We start from the raw sequence: 14512 nt of genomic DNA, 5'->3' as shown, positions 1-14512 counted from the left end.
GGGGCAGTTGGGGGGTGGGGCAGTGGGCGGGGAGGGGCAGTGGGCGGGGAGGGGCAGTGGGCGGGGAGGGGCAGTGGGCGGGGAGGGGCAGTGGGAGGGGCAGTGGGCGGGGAGGGGCAGTGGGCGGGGAGGGGCAGTGGGCGGGGAGGGGCAGTGGGCGGGGAGGGACAGTGGGCGGGGAGGGGCAGTGGGCGGGGAGGGGCAGTGGGCGGGGAGGGGCAGTGGGCGGGGAGGGGCAGTGGGCGGGGAGGGGCAGTGGGCGGGGAGGGGCAGTGGGCGGGGAGGGGCAGTGGGCGGGGAGGGGCAGTGGGCGGGGAGGGGCAGTGGGCGGGGAGGGGCAGTGGGCGGGGAGGGGCAGTGGGCGGGGAGGGGCAGTGGGCGGGGAGGGGCAGTGGGCGGGGAGGGGCAGTGGGCGGGGAGGGGCAGTGGGCGGGGAGGGGCAGTGGGCGGGGAGGGGCAGTGGGCGGGGAGGGGCAGTGGGCGGGGAGGGGCAGTGGGCGGGGAGGGGCAGTGGGGGGGAGGGGCAGTGGGGGGGAGGGGCAGTGGGGGGGAGGGGCTGTGGGGGGGAGGGGCAGTAGGGGGGAGGGGCAGTAGGGGGGAGGGGCAGTAGGGGGGAGGGGCAGTTGGGGGGGAGGGGCAGTTAGGGGGGAGGGGCAGTTAGGGGGGAGGGGAAGTTAGGGGGGAGGGGAAGTTAGGGGGGAGGGGAAGTTGGGGGGGAGGGGAAGTTGGGGGGGAGGGGAAGTTGGGGGGGAGGGGAAGTTAGGGGGGAGGGGAAGTTGGGGGGGAGGGGAAGTTGGGGGGGAGGGGCAGTTGGGTGGGAGGGGCAGTTGGGGGGAGGGGCAGTTGGGGGGGAGGGGCAGTTGGGGGGGAGGGGCAGTTGGGGGGGAGGGGCAGTTGGGGGTAGGGTCAGTTGGGGGGAGGGTCAGTGGGGGGAGGGTCAGTGGGGGGAGGGTCAGTGGGGGGGAGGGTCAGTGGGTGGGAGTGTCGGTGGGTGGGGCATTGGGGGGCGAGCGGCGAGCCCGCTTGCGGCTGTGGCGGGGGGGGGTGAGGGGGAGCATGAGGGGGGCGAGGGGCGAGAAGAGCGAGGGGGTAGGAGCGGGGGGGCGGGTAGGAGCGGGGGGGGCGGGTAGGAGCGGGGGGGGCGGGTAGGAGCGGGGGGCGTAGGATGGGGGGTAGGAGTGGGGCGGTGTAGGTGGGGGGTAGGAGCGGGCGTGGGGGGGGGGTAGCAGCGGGCGGGCGGGGGGTAGGAGCGGGAGCGGGTGGGGGGGTAGGAGCGGGAGCGGGCGGGGGGGTAGGAGCGGGAGCGGGCGGGGGGGGGGTAGGGGCGGGGGGGGGGTAGGAGCGGGAGCGGGCGGGGGGGGGGTAGGAGCGGGAGCGGGCGGTAGGAACGGGCGGGAGGGGGGGGTAGGAGCGGGCGGGAGGGAGGTAGGAGTGGGCGGGGGGGGGGGTTGTAGGAGCGGACGGGGGGGTAGGAGTGTGCAGGGGGCGGGGGGGTAAGAGCGGGCGGGTGGGTAAGAGCGGGCGGGGGGGGGGGGGTAGGAGCGGGCGGGGGGTGTAGGAGCGAGCCGGGGGGGGGGTAGTAGCGGGCGGGCGGTGGTAGGAGCGGGCGGGGGGGGGTAGGAGCGGGCGGGGGGTGTAGGAGCGTGCGGTGGGGGTAGGAGCGTGCGGGGGGGGGGGTAGGAGCGTGCGGGGGGGGGGGTAGGAGCGTGCCGGGGGGGGGGTAGGAGCGTGCCGGGGGGGTGTAGGAGCCGGGGGGGGGTAGGAGCCGGGGGGTGGGTAGGAGCCGGGGGGTGGGTAGGAGCCGGGGGGTGGGTAGGAGCCGGGGGGTGGGTAGGAGCCGGGGGGTGGGTAGGAGCCGGGGGGTGGGTAGGAGCCGGGGGGTGGGTAGGAGCCGGGGGGTGGGTAGGAGCCGGGGGGTGGGTAGGAGCCGGGGGGTGGGTAGGAGCCGGGGGGTGGGTAGGAGCCGGGGGGTGGGTAGGAGCCGGGGGGGTGGGTAGGAGCCGGGGGGGTGGGTAGGAGCCGGGGGGGTGGGTAGGAGCCGGGGGGGTGGGTAGGAGCCGGGGGGGTGGGTAGGAGCCGGGGGGGTGGGTAGGAGCCGGGGGGTGGGTAGGAGCCGGGGGGTGGGTAGGAGCCGGGGGGTGGGTAGGAGCCGGGGGGTGGGTAGGAGCCGGGGGGTGGGTAGGAGCCGGGGGGTGGGTAGGAGCCGGGGGGTGGGTAGGAGCCGGGGGGTGGGTAGGAGCCGGGGGGTGGGTAGGAGCCGGGGGGTGGGTAGGAGCCGGGGGGTGGGTAGGAGCCGGGGGGTGGGTAGGAGCCGGGGGGTGGGTAGGAGCCGGGGGGTGGGTAGGAGCCGGGGGGTGGGTAGGAGCCGGGGGGTGGGTAGGAGCCGGGGGGTGGGTAGGAGCCGGGGGGTGGGTAGGAGCCGGGGGGGGGGGGGTGTAGGAGCCGGGGGGGGGGTAGGAGCGAGGGGTAGGAGCGAGGGGTAGGAGCGAGGGGTAGGAGTGAGGGGTAGGAGTGAGGGGTGGGGGGAGAAAGGTAGGTTGGCAGTGGGATTGTGAGAGTGTAGGATATGCTGGAGAGAATTCTCACCTGTGTAGTTCAGTGAAGGTAGTGCTCAAATGGAGTATCCAAATACATCACGTAGTGAAGAAGTTTTTGGAATCACCTATCTTGTGATATGCAGTAACTATATGGTCAAGTATGTGATTTGCCACAGTTTGGCAGAGGCCTTTCATTGAAGTGGACAACTGGTTACTTGTCATATCCACATAGAATGCTGTACAATTATTGCAGCATAGCTGATATACAACGTGGTGGGAGAGGGGGGGGGGTAGGAATCGTGACAACCAAGATTACAAGATCAAGCAATTCTCGCTGGTTATCCTACATTATCACCTGACTGGCTATGACTAATAAAATGATTTGTCAACAGCAGCATGCAACGAAAGTGCTGTGAACACCCAAATTTCAATTTAGCCGGACATATAATTCAGTTCGCAAATGGCAGAATCTTTTGTCGCAGTAGTATTATCAGATAGAAACTATGGAGGTGGGAGGAAGATGGTCAACAGAAGTACAGATCGCTTTTCAAAGCATTTCAGTTTGTGATCATTATGTATCTACAAATATACAGTATTCTTTACTCTTTAACTAGAACCATCTTTACACAAAATTTTAAGTACAATGTTTACTTAAGAATAGTATACACGATTAAACTAGGACTGAACACGAGTTACAACCTTAGGAAAGCAACAACAAGAAATTACATCACAGCAACAAATAAGGGTTTTCTCATCTTCCAGTCTCACAAATGTTCATTTCTCCACTCACCTTCCATCTAGATTTAACTTTCATCGTATTCTCATGTAACCTCTCATCCATATGCTCCCTTTCTTACATTTCTTTGCCCAAAAGCTTGGAATTCAATGATATTTCATTTGCTTCAACTGTTGCTGCTACTAATCATGTTAGAATTCAACAGGTTTACTTGGTGTTATAAATCTGTTTTTACTACTCTCTATTAGATGATAATTTCCTTTAAGATTATGCCTACATACATTACACTTTTAGCAACTCTGATTTCATGGCTTTGCAAAACTCAGAGTGGAGGAATACATTTCATCGGGCACACACAGTGAACAGTTCAAAGAGAATGAACCATAACCAGCATCATCAGAATGATGATTGCAAGAAAAGGTTAAGCAAAATTTGTCTTACCTCTATCTGCATTTTGAGATGCATCTTGAACTTCGAAAGTAGAGCTAAAAATATTGCAAGAGAAAGTTCAAAAACTTCTGGGACGGATGAAACTCCATTCTTGGAGAGAGCAACACACAAGTACTGTTTTATGGCCGTAACAAACATTTCATTTGCACGAAAAATTGGACCAGCATTTTGCAAAATAGATAGTAACAGATGCAATGAAAGAATCTTTGAACGAAGCTCATGTGATCTGAAACATAAATTCATCAAATAATATTCTTTACAAATCAAACATATCTACACACATTGTTTCTAAATGGTTTTCATTTCAGTATTACATTAGAAGGAGTGAAACAACATCCACATAAAAAGCACAATATACAGTACTGTATCTCAATATTGAAATATAATATTTACAGTAGAAGCAACCAAGAATGACAATGTTGGGGAGAATTAGATGGAAATAAATTATGGAACTTCACAGTTAATTTGCAAATCATATATTCTCAGAACACCTTGGCCAATGGCAGTAAATGATTTCTCCACTCATGTCATATCCTCATTACATGAAGAAATTTTAGTTCGTAGGCTGTGTTCACTTGAGTGGAAGATTAATGGAGAAGTAGCTACTTGCAGCTGCACAATGTCATTGCTTGCAAGCTGGATCACCAATAATGGGAGTGCAATCAGGCAACAGGAGCCACAGTGCTATGGGCTATGAGAATAAACCAAACGCTTCACATGGCCGCACAGCAGGAGAGCAAAAAGGAGCCAGCGCTGTGAGCAGAGAGGCCAGTTTGGGACATAACAAGACAAAATTGCTCCCCTTGCTACGTTTTACTCCTTAAATAAATAATAGTTTTCTGTTTCTCTTTACAAAATCCAGAGTTATAATTTTATAGCCCCAATATTTTCTTTCAAAAATGTATAAATTTTCTAAAATAACACATTAGTTAATGACATATCCAAGTTATAATACTGTCAAACGGAGTGATTTTGGACACCAGGGTGAATTCGGACAGTATGGCTTATTTGCTCTTTGTCACTGCATAGAAACAAAGAGTTATTTATTTTAACGTCCGTGAGCCAGTTATTTTAAGCACACGATTGCATTTATCGCTTTCCACAACTCTTATTTTGCGTCAATTGTTTCCCTAGAAGTGTTAAAAATCCATGCATTATCGTAAAGTGGAAACTTTCTATTGTTGCGCCGAGCGGGAAGTTATTGTAACAGTAATTGTCGACGCGCTCAATAGCTAACAGCATTGAGACAATTTCTGTACAAGTTTGTCGAGTTTCTCATGCAAGGTTATAAAATAACGACAGTTTTTGTAAAACTGTGTACTGTGTGGGGTGGTTTTGGACAATGCCAAGAACGTATAAGAGCAGGAGAGGTGCTACAGTATAGTGTAATTATGACGTGGAACTTTTAGATAAAGCTGTTTGTGATATTCAGAGTGGTAAATTATCATACAGAAAAGCATGTGATTTGTATGGTATACCTAAATCAACCCTACAAAATAATGTGCAGGAAGCACATCTGAAGAAAAATGGGAGGAAAGCCAGTGCTAAATAAAGAAGAAGAAATGCTGAAGCAAGGTATCTTGAGGGCTGCACATTGGGGATTTTCCTTCACTAAATGGGATATTAGATATTTAGTTAAAGGCTACCTTGATAAATCTAGCAGAATAGAGAAGAAATTTCGTAATATCTTGCCAGGAGAAGAATGGGTGCATTTATTCCTCAAACGACAGTCAGAAGATCTTTCCATTCGCTTAAGCAAAAATATTAAATGAGTTCGTGCAGAAGTGAACAAAGAGACTGTTTATTTAAATTCTTGCAAAATAAAAACTTATCTGTAATATATAAAATTCATTATATCAATCCATATCACTTACTCCTAACAAAGGGCTCCCTTAAACTGTGTAAAATGTCACCAAACTCAAATAAAAAGCAAGCAGAATTTTTTTTTAAAAAAAGGCAGTAACTGTCCGAATTCACCCTCTATATACTGTAACTTTGGACAGAGATTTAAAAAACACATGTGTCCGAAATCACCCCAATCCGTGGGGTGACTTAGGACACTTTATTAACTACCTCAGATAAATATACCTACACATACAATTTCTGGTTCTGGGATATTTTATTCGTTACACATATACCCTACCAAATCCATAACAATCAATTTAATCTAACAATATATACGATAGTTACAATCAAAATAATGACAAAACCGTCCGAAATCATCCCGATTGACGGTACATTACTTTCCAGAGAAGTCTTGGCAGTTGCGACCAAGCAAGCTGGGATATTTTTACTTCCCCTCTTGTTTTGCCATCTGCCTCCTTAGAATTCATTTTTTTTACTTTTAACTAATTACCGTTAACATACGTGAATATAATCTGCATTTTCATAAAAGAGCAAGGATGGCCCTCAGTTTTGAAGAATATAACACCAGATCTAATTTTATGCTTAGTTTTATGTATGACATTGATTTTCCATTTTTTTTTTTCGACTATTCCTAGTTAGTATCTTTTGTTATAGGATGAAATCAGTAATTGTTTCATAACTTAAATTCTATTGTTGATGTATAAACAAATAGAAATTCTGTACTAATTATAAATGTGTGGAGGAACAACTAATAGTATTCTCAAAGGATCTATTTGGTTCTATTTGAAAACATGTTAGCACAGTCAGCGCTTAATTAATTCCAAAGTAATTAACAGTTTTGTCTAAACTATTGTTTGCATTATGATATATGTTAATTTCATCATTTAAACAAATAATTCGGTCTAAACCTTGTAGTAGAAGAAACTGTTAAAAGGAAAGAATTTTTCAATGTATTCAATTAATTTAATGAGTTGAGTTTGACAGTGTCTGTTCCTCCATATGTACCTTGTTATTCTTCAAGAAGTGTTTGGTGAGGTTTTTACTGCTAGTAGATGTTCAGTAGTAAACTACTGTAGCAGTATGTGGATGTTCGCCTGCAAACTATTAATGAGGCTTATCGAAAGTTAAACATAGCGCACTGGCCATATTAAACATGTATACAGGGTGTTACAAAAAGGTACGGCCAAACTTTCAGGAAACATTCCTCACATACAAATAAAGAAAAGATGTTATGTGGACATGTGTCCGGAAACACTTAATTTCCATGTTGGAGCTCATTTTAGTTTAGTCAGTATGTACTGTACTTCCTCGATTCACCGCCCGTTGGTCCAATTGAAGGAAGGTAATGTTGACTTCGGTGCTTGTGTTGACATGCGACTCATTGCTCTACAGTACTAGCATCAAGCACATCAGTACGTAGCATCAACAGGTTAGTGTTCATCACGAACGTGGTTTTGCAGTCAGTGCAATGTTTACAAATGCGGAGTTGGCAGCTGCCCATTTGATGTATGGATTAGCACAGGGCAATAGCCGTGGCGCGGTACATTTGTATCGAGACAGATTTCCAGAACGAAGGTGTCCCGACAGGAAGACGTTTGAAGCAATTGATCGGCGTCTTAGGGAGCACGGAACATTCCAGCCTATGACTCGCGACTGGGGAAGACCTAGAACGACGAGGACACCTGCAATGGATGAGGAAATTCTTCGTGCAGTTGACGATAACCCTAATGTCAGCGTCAGAGAAGTTGCTGCTGTACAAGGTAACGTTGACCACGTCACTGTATGGAGAGTGCTACGGGAGAACCAGTTGTTTCCGTACCATGTACAGCGTGTGCAGGTACTATCAGCAGCTGATTGGCCTCCACGGGTACACTTCTGCAAATAGTTCATCCAACAATGTGTCAATCCTCATTTCAGTGCATATGTTCTCTTTACGGATGAGGCTTCATTCCAACGTGATCAAATTGTAAATTTTCACAATCAACATGTGTGTGCTGACAAGAATCGGCATGCAATTGTGCAATCACGTCATCAACAGAGATTTTCTGTGAACGTTTGGGCAGGCATTGTTGGTGATGTCTTGATTGGGCCCCATGTTCTTCCACCTATGCTCAATGGAGCACGTTATCATGATTTCATACGGGATACTCTACCTGTGCTGCTAGAACATGTGCCTTTACAAGTACGACACAACATGTGGTTCATTGCACGATGGAGCTCCTGCACATTTCAGTCGAAGTGTTCGTATGCTTAACAACAGATTCGGTGACCGATGGATTGGTAGAGGCGGACCAATTCCATGGCCTCCACGCTCTCCTGTCCTCAACCCTCTTGACTTTCATTTATGGGGGCATTTGAAAGCTCTTGTCTACGCAACCCCGGTACCAAATGTAGAGACTCTTTGTGCTTGTATTGTGGACGGCTGCATCAGCGCATCAGGGATTCCATGCGACGGAGGGTGGATGCATGTATCCTCACTAACGGAGGACATTTTGAATATTTCCTGTAACAAAGTGTTTGAAGTCACGCTGGTACGTTCTGTTGCTGTGTGTTTCCATTCCATGATTAATGTGATTTGAAGAGAAGTAATAAAATGAGCTCTAACATGGAAAGTAAGCGTTTCCGGACACATGCCCACATAACATATTTTCTTTCTTTGTGTGTGAGGAATGTTTCCTGAAAGTTTGGCCGTACCTTTTTGTAACACCCTGTATAGGGGGGTTGTGAACAGTGAAAGTAAATGACTGAAATGCAAATGTGCACCCAGAAGCTACATCATTTGAAGTAGTCCTGTTTGACTTCCACACCCCAGTTTTCAGCCAGTATAGCAACACAGTACATCAACACCGAGAACAAATGAAGAAAAAAAGAATGTGGACCACCACAGTGTCTTTGAAAATACTAATGTACGAGAAAACTTCGATGTTGCAAAATAGAAGATACAATTTTTCCAATTTCTGACCCTACAGCTAATTAATAAAGATAAATTAACTGCCTAAATTGTTTTTGTATGTTTTATTTTTGCTGCCTTTTAAATAAATATCTAAAATCTAATATCTCTGTTTCAATATATTGTAATATCTGGTATAATCAAGTTTACTATATATAGGCAGCGCAAAAGAAGCTACAGTCAGTCCAAGAAGAACATTCAACCAAAACCGATATTATGTTATTTGTTTTAGTCACATAGTTTGTCTACAGTTAATTTTCAGCATATACTGTCCAAGTTGTGGTTGATCAGTTAATACACATAATTATTATATTAGTCTTTGCCACTTTTAAATCTGTGAGATCATTCATAATTCATTTTGTTTACTAATCTATCACAAAATTGATGTTAATACATTGGAATCAAGTTGATCGTTGAAACAGAGCTTGGTGTTAATAAACGTGACAAGAATGAATATTAAAATCTACAATGTTGATTACATTTATTTCATACTTGTTTACGACAAGTGACATGACAGCATTGCACCTGGAATTGTTTGAAGTACGCAGAAGTAACCCCAACTTTGATATTGAAGTGATGGACAATGTTGTAGCCTTCTGTCTAAACTAACATACAGAAGCAGCTGAAATGAAGATTCCAAGTTACCAATACTGAGATGGGAACTCAGCTCACATAAATGGAATAAAGTGTGAACACATTCCAGGGCACGCAAAATTAGGTGCCTCATTACCTCTATCCTGCATTACGTAAAAGTAAAACCTGTGCACAATTCTTGTGTAAATGTCTCACTACAGTTTTAAGTACAGGAAGTGGTACAGCTGAAATGAATGAACAGTGGTACCACACACCGCACCTTAGCAATAGGTTGTACTTACAATTTCTTGTGATTTAATTTCATTTATGACATTTTACATGTAATTCAGCCAAAAGGATGAAAAATTGAAAATTTTATATTGTGTTAAGATATGTCACTAGTGATGGAGCAGTTGGAAGGCAGACTAGATTATTGTAGAAGCGTGAGAACACACAAGAGTGAAGTGTTAGACGAGAGTAGTACTTGGGGGGAACAAAAGATACTTTGTCTGGGGAGATGGTGGAGTGAGCAGATCATGCTAGTAAATGGTTGAGTAAAATACTCTGGAATGAAGAAATGAAGGAAGGAAGGACAATTAGGGTTTAATGTCCTATCAACAACTTTGTCATTAAAAACAGAGCACAAGCTCAGAATTTTTCAAGGATGTGAAAGGAAATTGGTCATGAGTACTTGAGATTTATGATCATTTTGATTTGAAACTGTAAACTAAGAGTCGGTCAGTTTAATCAAACACACTTATTCTACCTACTTACATTTAACAAGCTCTGCATACGAATTTGATTAACGTTAATATGAAGAATGAACTGTTCAAGATTGGCCTCTAAGTAGCTATTTTTTGTAGCCAATGATGTTATTCCAAATGTGTCAGAGCTCAAGTTCCACACCCAGGGTGTTAAACGAATCTATAAATTATTTGTCTAAAAGATGGTGTTCAGAAGGTCACAAAAATCAAATAACCAAAGGGAGAAGTTTAAGGAAGAAGGCTTTCATTCAGCCCCTTGTTGACCAATCCAATGTGGCAGTTGAAGATAGCAAAATTAAAGCTGAAGTTTTAAATTTCAGGTTCAAGAAATTATGCAATCAGGAGAATTGTAAAAACATACAATCATTTCACCAACGGCTGACTGCTTGGACGACATAGTAATACATATCCCTGGCATAGGGAAACAACTGAAAGATTTGAAAGCAAAAAGGTCACCAGGTCCAGATGGAATCCCAATTCGGTATTACAAAGTGTATTCTATGGCACTGGCCCTCACCTAGCTCGCATTTATTGTGAATCTCTCATCCAGCACAAAGTCTCAAGTGACTGAAAAAATGCCAGGTAACTCTTGTGTGTAAGAAATTTGTTTTGTTTTGTTTTAGGGTGCAGAAACAACTATGGTCATAAGTGCCATGTCAGAATCACATAACACTAATACAAACGAGGAGTTAGAAACAACTACATGAATATTAATGGTTGAAAAAAGGGCATTTGATCAGTAGTGTACTGTCAAAGGTCGATGACAATTAGCACAAAGTGGTGGGGGATCACCACTTTTGGTGATGGCTAGAATGATAGCACCCAATGCGCAACCTAAGCTAAAATGAAAGTGCCGAGAGGATGTCGGCCAAGCCACTGGGAGAGGTTTAATTGCCCGGAGCTTGTTCGCATTAAGGGAAGAAAAGAGTTGATGCCAAGGTGACACCAACTTCTGACAGATAACACAGAGATGATCAGAATGAATGGACAAACTAACAGACTGAGGTAGGAAGACTTGGGCCTTGGCAGCAACACCTGCACCCTGTTTCCCATCAGACCGACATGACCAGGAACCCACATAACATCACTATAGTTCGCTCAAGATTGAGCAAGTGAAAGCTTTCTTGAAACTGTTGCTCTAAGGGACGGACTGTGATAAGCACACAGTGCCTTTGAAAAGCACTGACAGATTTGGAATGGATAACACAATTGAAAAACTTGTGTCACTGGATGTACTGAATGGCCTGATGTAGGGCAAAGAGCTCTGCTGTAAATACTGAGCAGAGTTCCAGAAGCTGATACTGAAAATCATTGGTGCCAATGAAGAAGGCACACCTGACACCACGATGAGTCAGAGAGCCATCAGTTTACATGAAGGTATTATCACTAATTTCTGTGCAAAGATCGAGAAACTTACAGCGACAGATCGAATCTGGAGTAGTTCCCTTAGGAAGTGAATTAAGTCCAAGGTGATGAAGGGTTCACACCCATCATGATAGTGGCACATAGTGTGAGGTTAAGCTGCTGGAGCAATAACCAAAAGCAAACTCAAGGAGGTAACAGAGAAGAGGGATGCATATTGGAGGTCAAAGGAGTCATCGGACGTGGAGGCATAGGAAGGGTGGCTGGGCATGGCAGATAAACAGCACACGTATCTGCTGAGTAGAACATCACACTGGTATGACAGCAGTAGTTCAGCAGCTTCTGCATGGAGAGACTAAACCGGGCCAGTGTGAAAGTCACCAGTAGCCAGACAGATTCCACAATGGTGGATTGTATTTAGGTGGCGTAAGATTGAGGGACATGCAGATGCATAAATGAAAACACCCATACTGTAGTTTTGAACAGACAAGGGATCAGTACAAACGAAGGAGGATGGTCTGATCCGTTCCCCAGGAATACCGCTTAGGACACAGAGGACACCGAGAGAGCGGGTACAGAGGGTGGGCAGATAAGGCATGTGGGAGGATCAAGAAAGTTTCCTTTCAAGAATGAGCCCAGGAATTTTGTGGTTTTAGCGAACAGAAGAGCAACAGGACCAAGATGTAAAGACAGTTTCGTCAGTGGAAAAGTGAAAGCCATTGTCGATTATCCATGAGTAAAGATGATCAAATGAGGATGCTGTTCAAGGCGACAAGTCCATGGAGAACTGCAACAGGTCGCAAAATCGTCAACACAAAGGGAGCCAGAGATGACTAGTGGGAGACAGACCATAATATGGTTAATGGCTGTAGTGAAGACGACGACACTAAGGACGGAATCTTGAGGCATCCTGTTTTCCTGGATAAAGATGTACAGCGAGGCAGAACCCACACATACCTTGAATACTCTGTCTTTTAAAAATTCCTGAAGGAAATTGCGCAGGTGGCCTCAGAAGCCCGACATAGAGAGTAGAGGATACCAGTCCTCCAGCTGGTGTCATAGTCTTTCTCCAAATCAAAGAACACACCCATAGTCTCATATTTTTGCAGAAAGTCGTTCACAACATGGGTCGACAAAGGGACAAGATGATCAACTGCAGAATGGTGAGCTCTGAATCCACATTTGCAGTGGTTAACAAATTGTGAAACTTGAGCCACAATACCAGCCGGACATGAATCATACATTTCATCACCTTGCGAACACAGCTAGAGAGAAATGGAGCAGTAGCAAGAAGGATGATGTTTGTCCTTACTGGGTACAGGTATGACAATGGCTTCACACCAGTATCTGGGAAATGTGGCATCTGCCCAGATGCGATTGTACATATGAAGGATAACTACTTGCCTGCTACAAAAAGGGGCTGCAACATCCGGATGTGAACATCGTCTGGCCCTTGGGTGGAATATCCGGATGCAGTGAGAGCATGATCTAGCTCCCTCATAGTAAAAGAAGCATTGTAGCATTCACAATTCTGAGAGGGGGAACTGCATTGTTGCACAGCTCTGTCCAGCAAGGGACTGGGACACAGTGCAGTAAAGGTGAGGTGCAAAGAATAGTACATTCTGTGGCGGTAAGTATAACGTTCGCAAGGTATTCTACCTTGTCATCACAACTGGGGAAATGTTGTTCGGCCAAGGTTGCCACGGAGGAGCAAAACCTCCAGTCAGCCTTGGAAAGCTGCCAGTTGGGTTTACATGTAGTTGGGGTACAAGTCAGCAAACGGATAGCACATGGGAAATGTTTGCTCGAGTATGTCAGAGAGAACGGACCACTCAAGATGACGGGCAAGCTGAGCAGTGCAGAATGAGAGGTCCAAATGGTAATAGGTGTGCATGGAGTCTGAAAGAAATATGGGTGCTCCAGCGTTAAGGCAGATGAGGTTGAGTTGATAGAGAAGGTCAGCCAAGAGGGCACATAGGTCCTGGAAGAGCTCCATAGGGGATGGTATGCGTTAAAGTAATCAAGCAGCAGAAAGGAGTGAGGGAGTTGACCGATAAGCTGGAGGAAGTCTGCCCTGGTGACACTGAATGACGGAGGGATGTGGAGGTTACAAAGATAAAAGGTGACACAAGGAAGGAAAATGCGGACTACAAAAGCTTGCAGCTGGGTGTTCAGTGAAATGGTTTGACTATGAACGTCATCCCGGTTGAGCAGCATGTCTCTCCCATGAGATGGAATGCCATCCTTGGGATGCTACAAATGTCCCATTAGAGGAGATTGCTACAAACATCCCGTTAGAGGAGACTCATGACGGGGAAAAAGGAAGGAGGGAAAAAAGAAAGGGTTGTCACCTCGGCGGGTGCCAAATGCCAGTCTTTGAAGACTCACTGCTATAGGGCGCAGAGGGTGCAGGATCCTGTTCCACGAGATTGACAGAGGCATCTGCATTTTCAGTGTGTCAACTTGCAAATTCTAGGGCAGAAAAATGGTTGGTGGTGTGCACTTGTGAAATGAAGGTCGGGTGGATCAGGGTACCACATGGTGGCACCGTGTAAGAGGTACGCCGAGTCAGTAAAGGAAAAGACCGTTTGCCTTTGTTTGATTTCTTGGAGTCATTGTGGTTGGCAGAGGAAGATTCAGATATCTGTTGGTGGAGGGACGTAAAAAGTCTTTGTGGGAGTACTCTTTCTGCCCTTTACAGCCTGTCAGTTGTGTAGCAGGTGTTATCGTCGCCGGAGGTGAAGATGTGGTGGCTTGTTGCACAGCTGGAGGAGAAGGAGATGGGGATGCTATAGTGACACTGGGCAATTTTACAACCATGCTATGGAATTTGAGGTCGCAAGTCTGCATGGCTGTGTCTTTCATGGAGTGAGATGTAGCAGGAGTGGTACTGTAAGTGCCAGATAGTAAAAGGCAGGGCCTGCAACTAGCCCACAGCTTGTGAATGACAAGGTAAGGCACTTTTTCCTTCACCTGGATCTCCTGGACAGCCTGCTCATCAAGAAACATGGGACACTCTCTGGATGAGGCTGCAGGATAACAACTGCAATTAATATAGCACGTAGAAAGAGGCAGACAATCGCCCTCATGGCCATTCCTACCACAAATAACACATTTGGCCATGTTTTGACAGGACATTTGGCCATGGTTGTAACATTGACATTGATAGCAATGCATTCAGGTTTGGAAGGTACAGTCAGACTGTGATGACTTCATAGCCTGCTACGATTTTTGATGGAAGCACTATCCTATCAAACATGAGAAAGAGAGAGCA

The 14512-nt window shown here is 46.9% G+C and overlaps 1 protein-coding gene across 1 annotated transcript in view; it reads right to left on the bottom strand.

Moving 5' to 3' along the window:
- The window catches only part of LOC126251977 (brefeldin A-inhibited guanine nucleotide-exchange protein 1), a 261180-nt gene that overhangs the window by 173402 nt on the left and 73266 nt on the right, over positions 1 to 14512 (bottom strand). Inside the window, exon 8 of the mRNA XM_049952749.1 lies at positions 3715 to 3949. Within this exon, the coding sequence (XP_049808706.1) occupies positions 3715 to 3949 (235 nt within the window). The remainder of the gene's footprint in view (positions 1 to 3714; positions 3950 to 14512) is intronic.

This window comes from Schistocerca nitens, chromosome 4 (assembly GCF_023898315.1).
Source record: "Schistocerca nitens isolate TAMUIC-IGC-003100 chromosome 4, iqSchNite1.1, whole genome shotgun sequence".
Lineage (NCBI taxonomy): Eukaryota > Metazoa > Arthropoda > Insecta > Orthoptera > Acrididae > Schistocerca > Schistocerca nitens.
The sequence above is the reverse complement of the archived record's forward strand: the minus strand, read 5'-3'. Positions and strand labels throughout refer to the sequence as shown.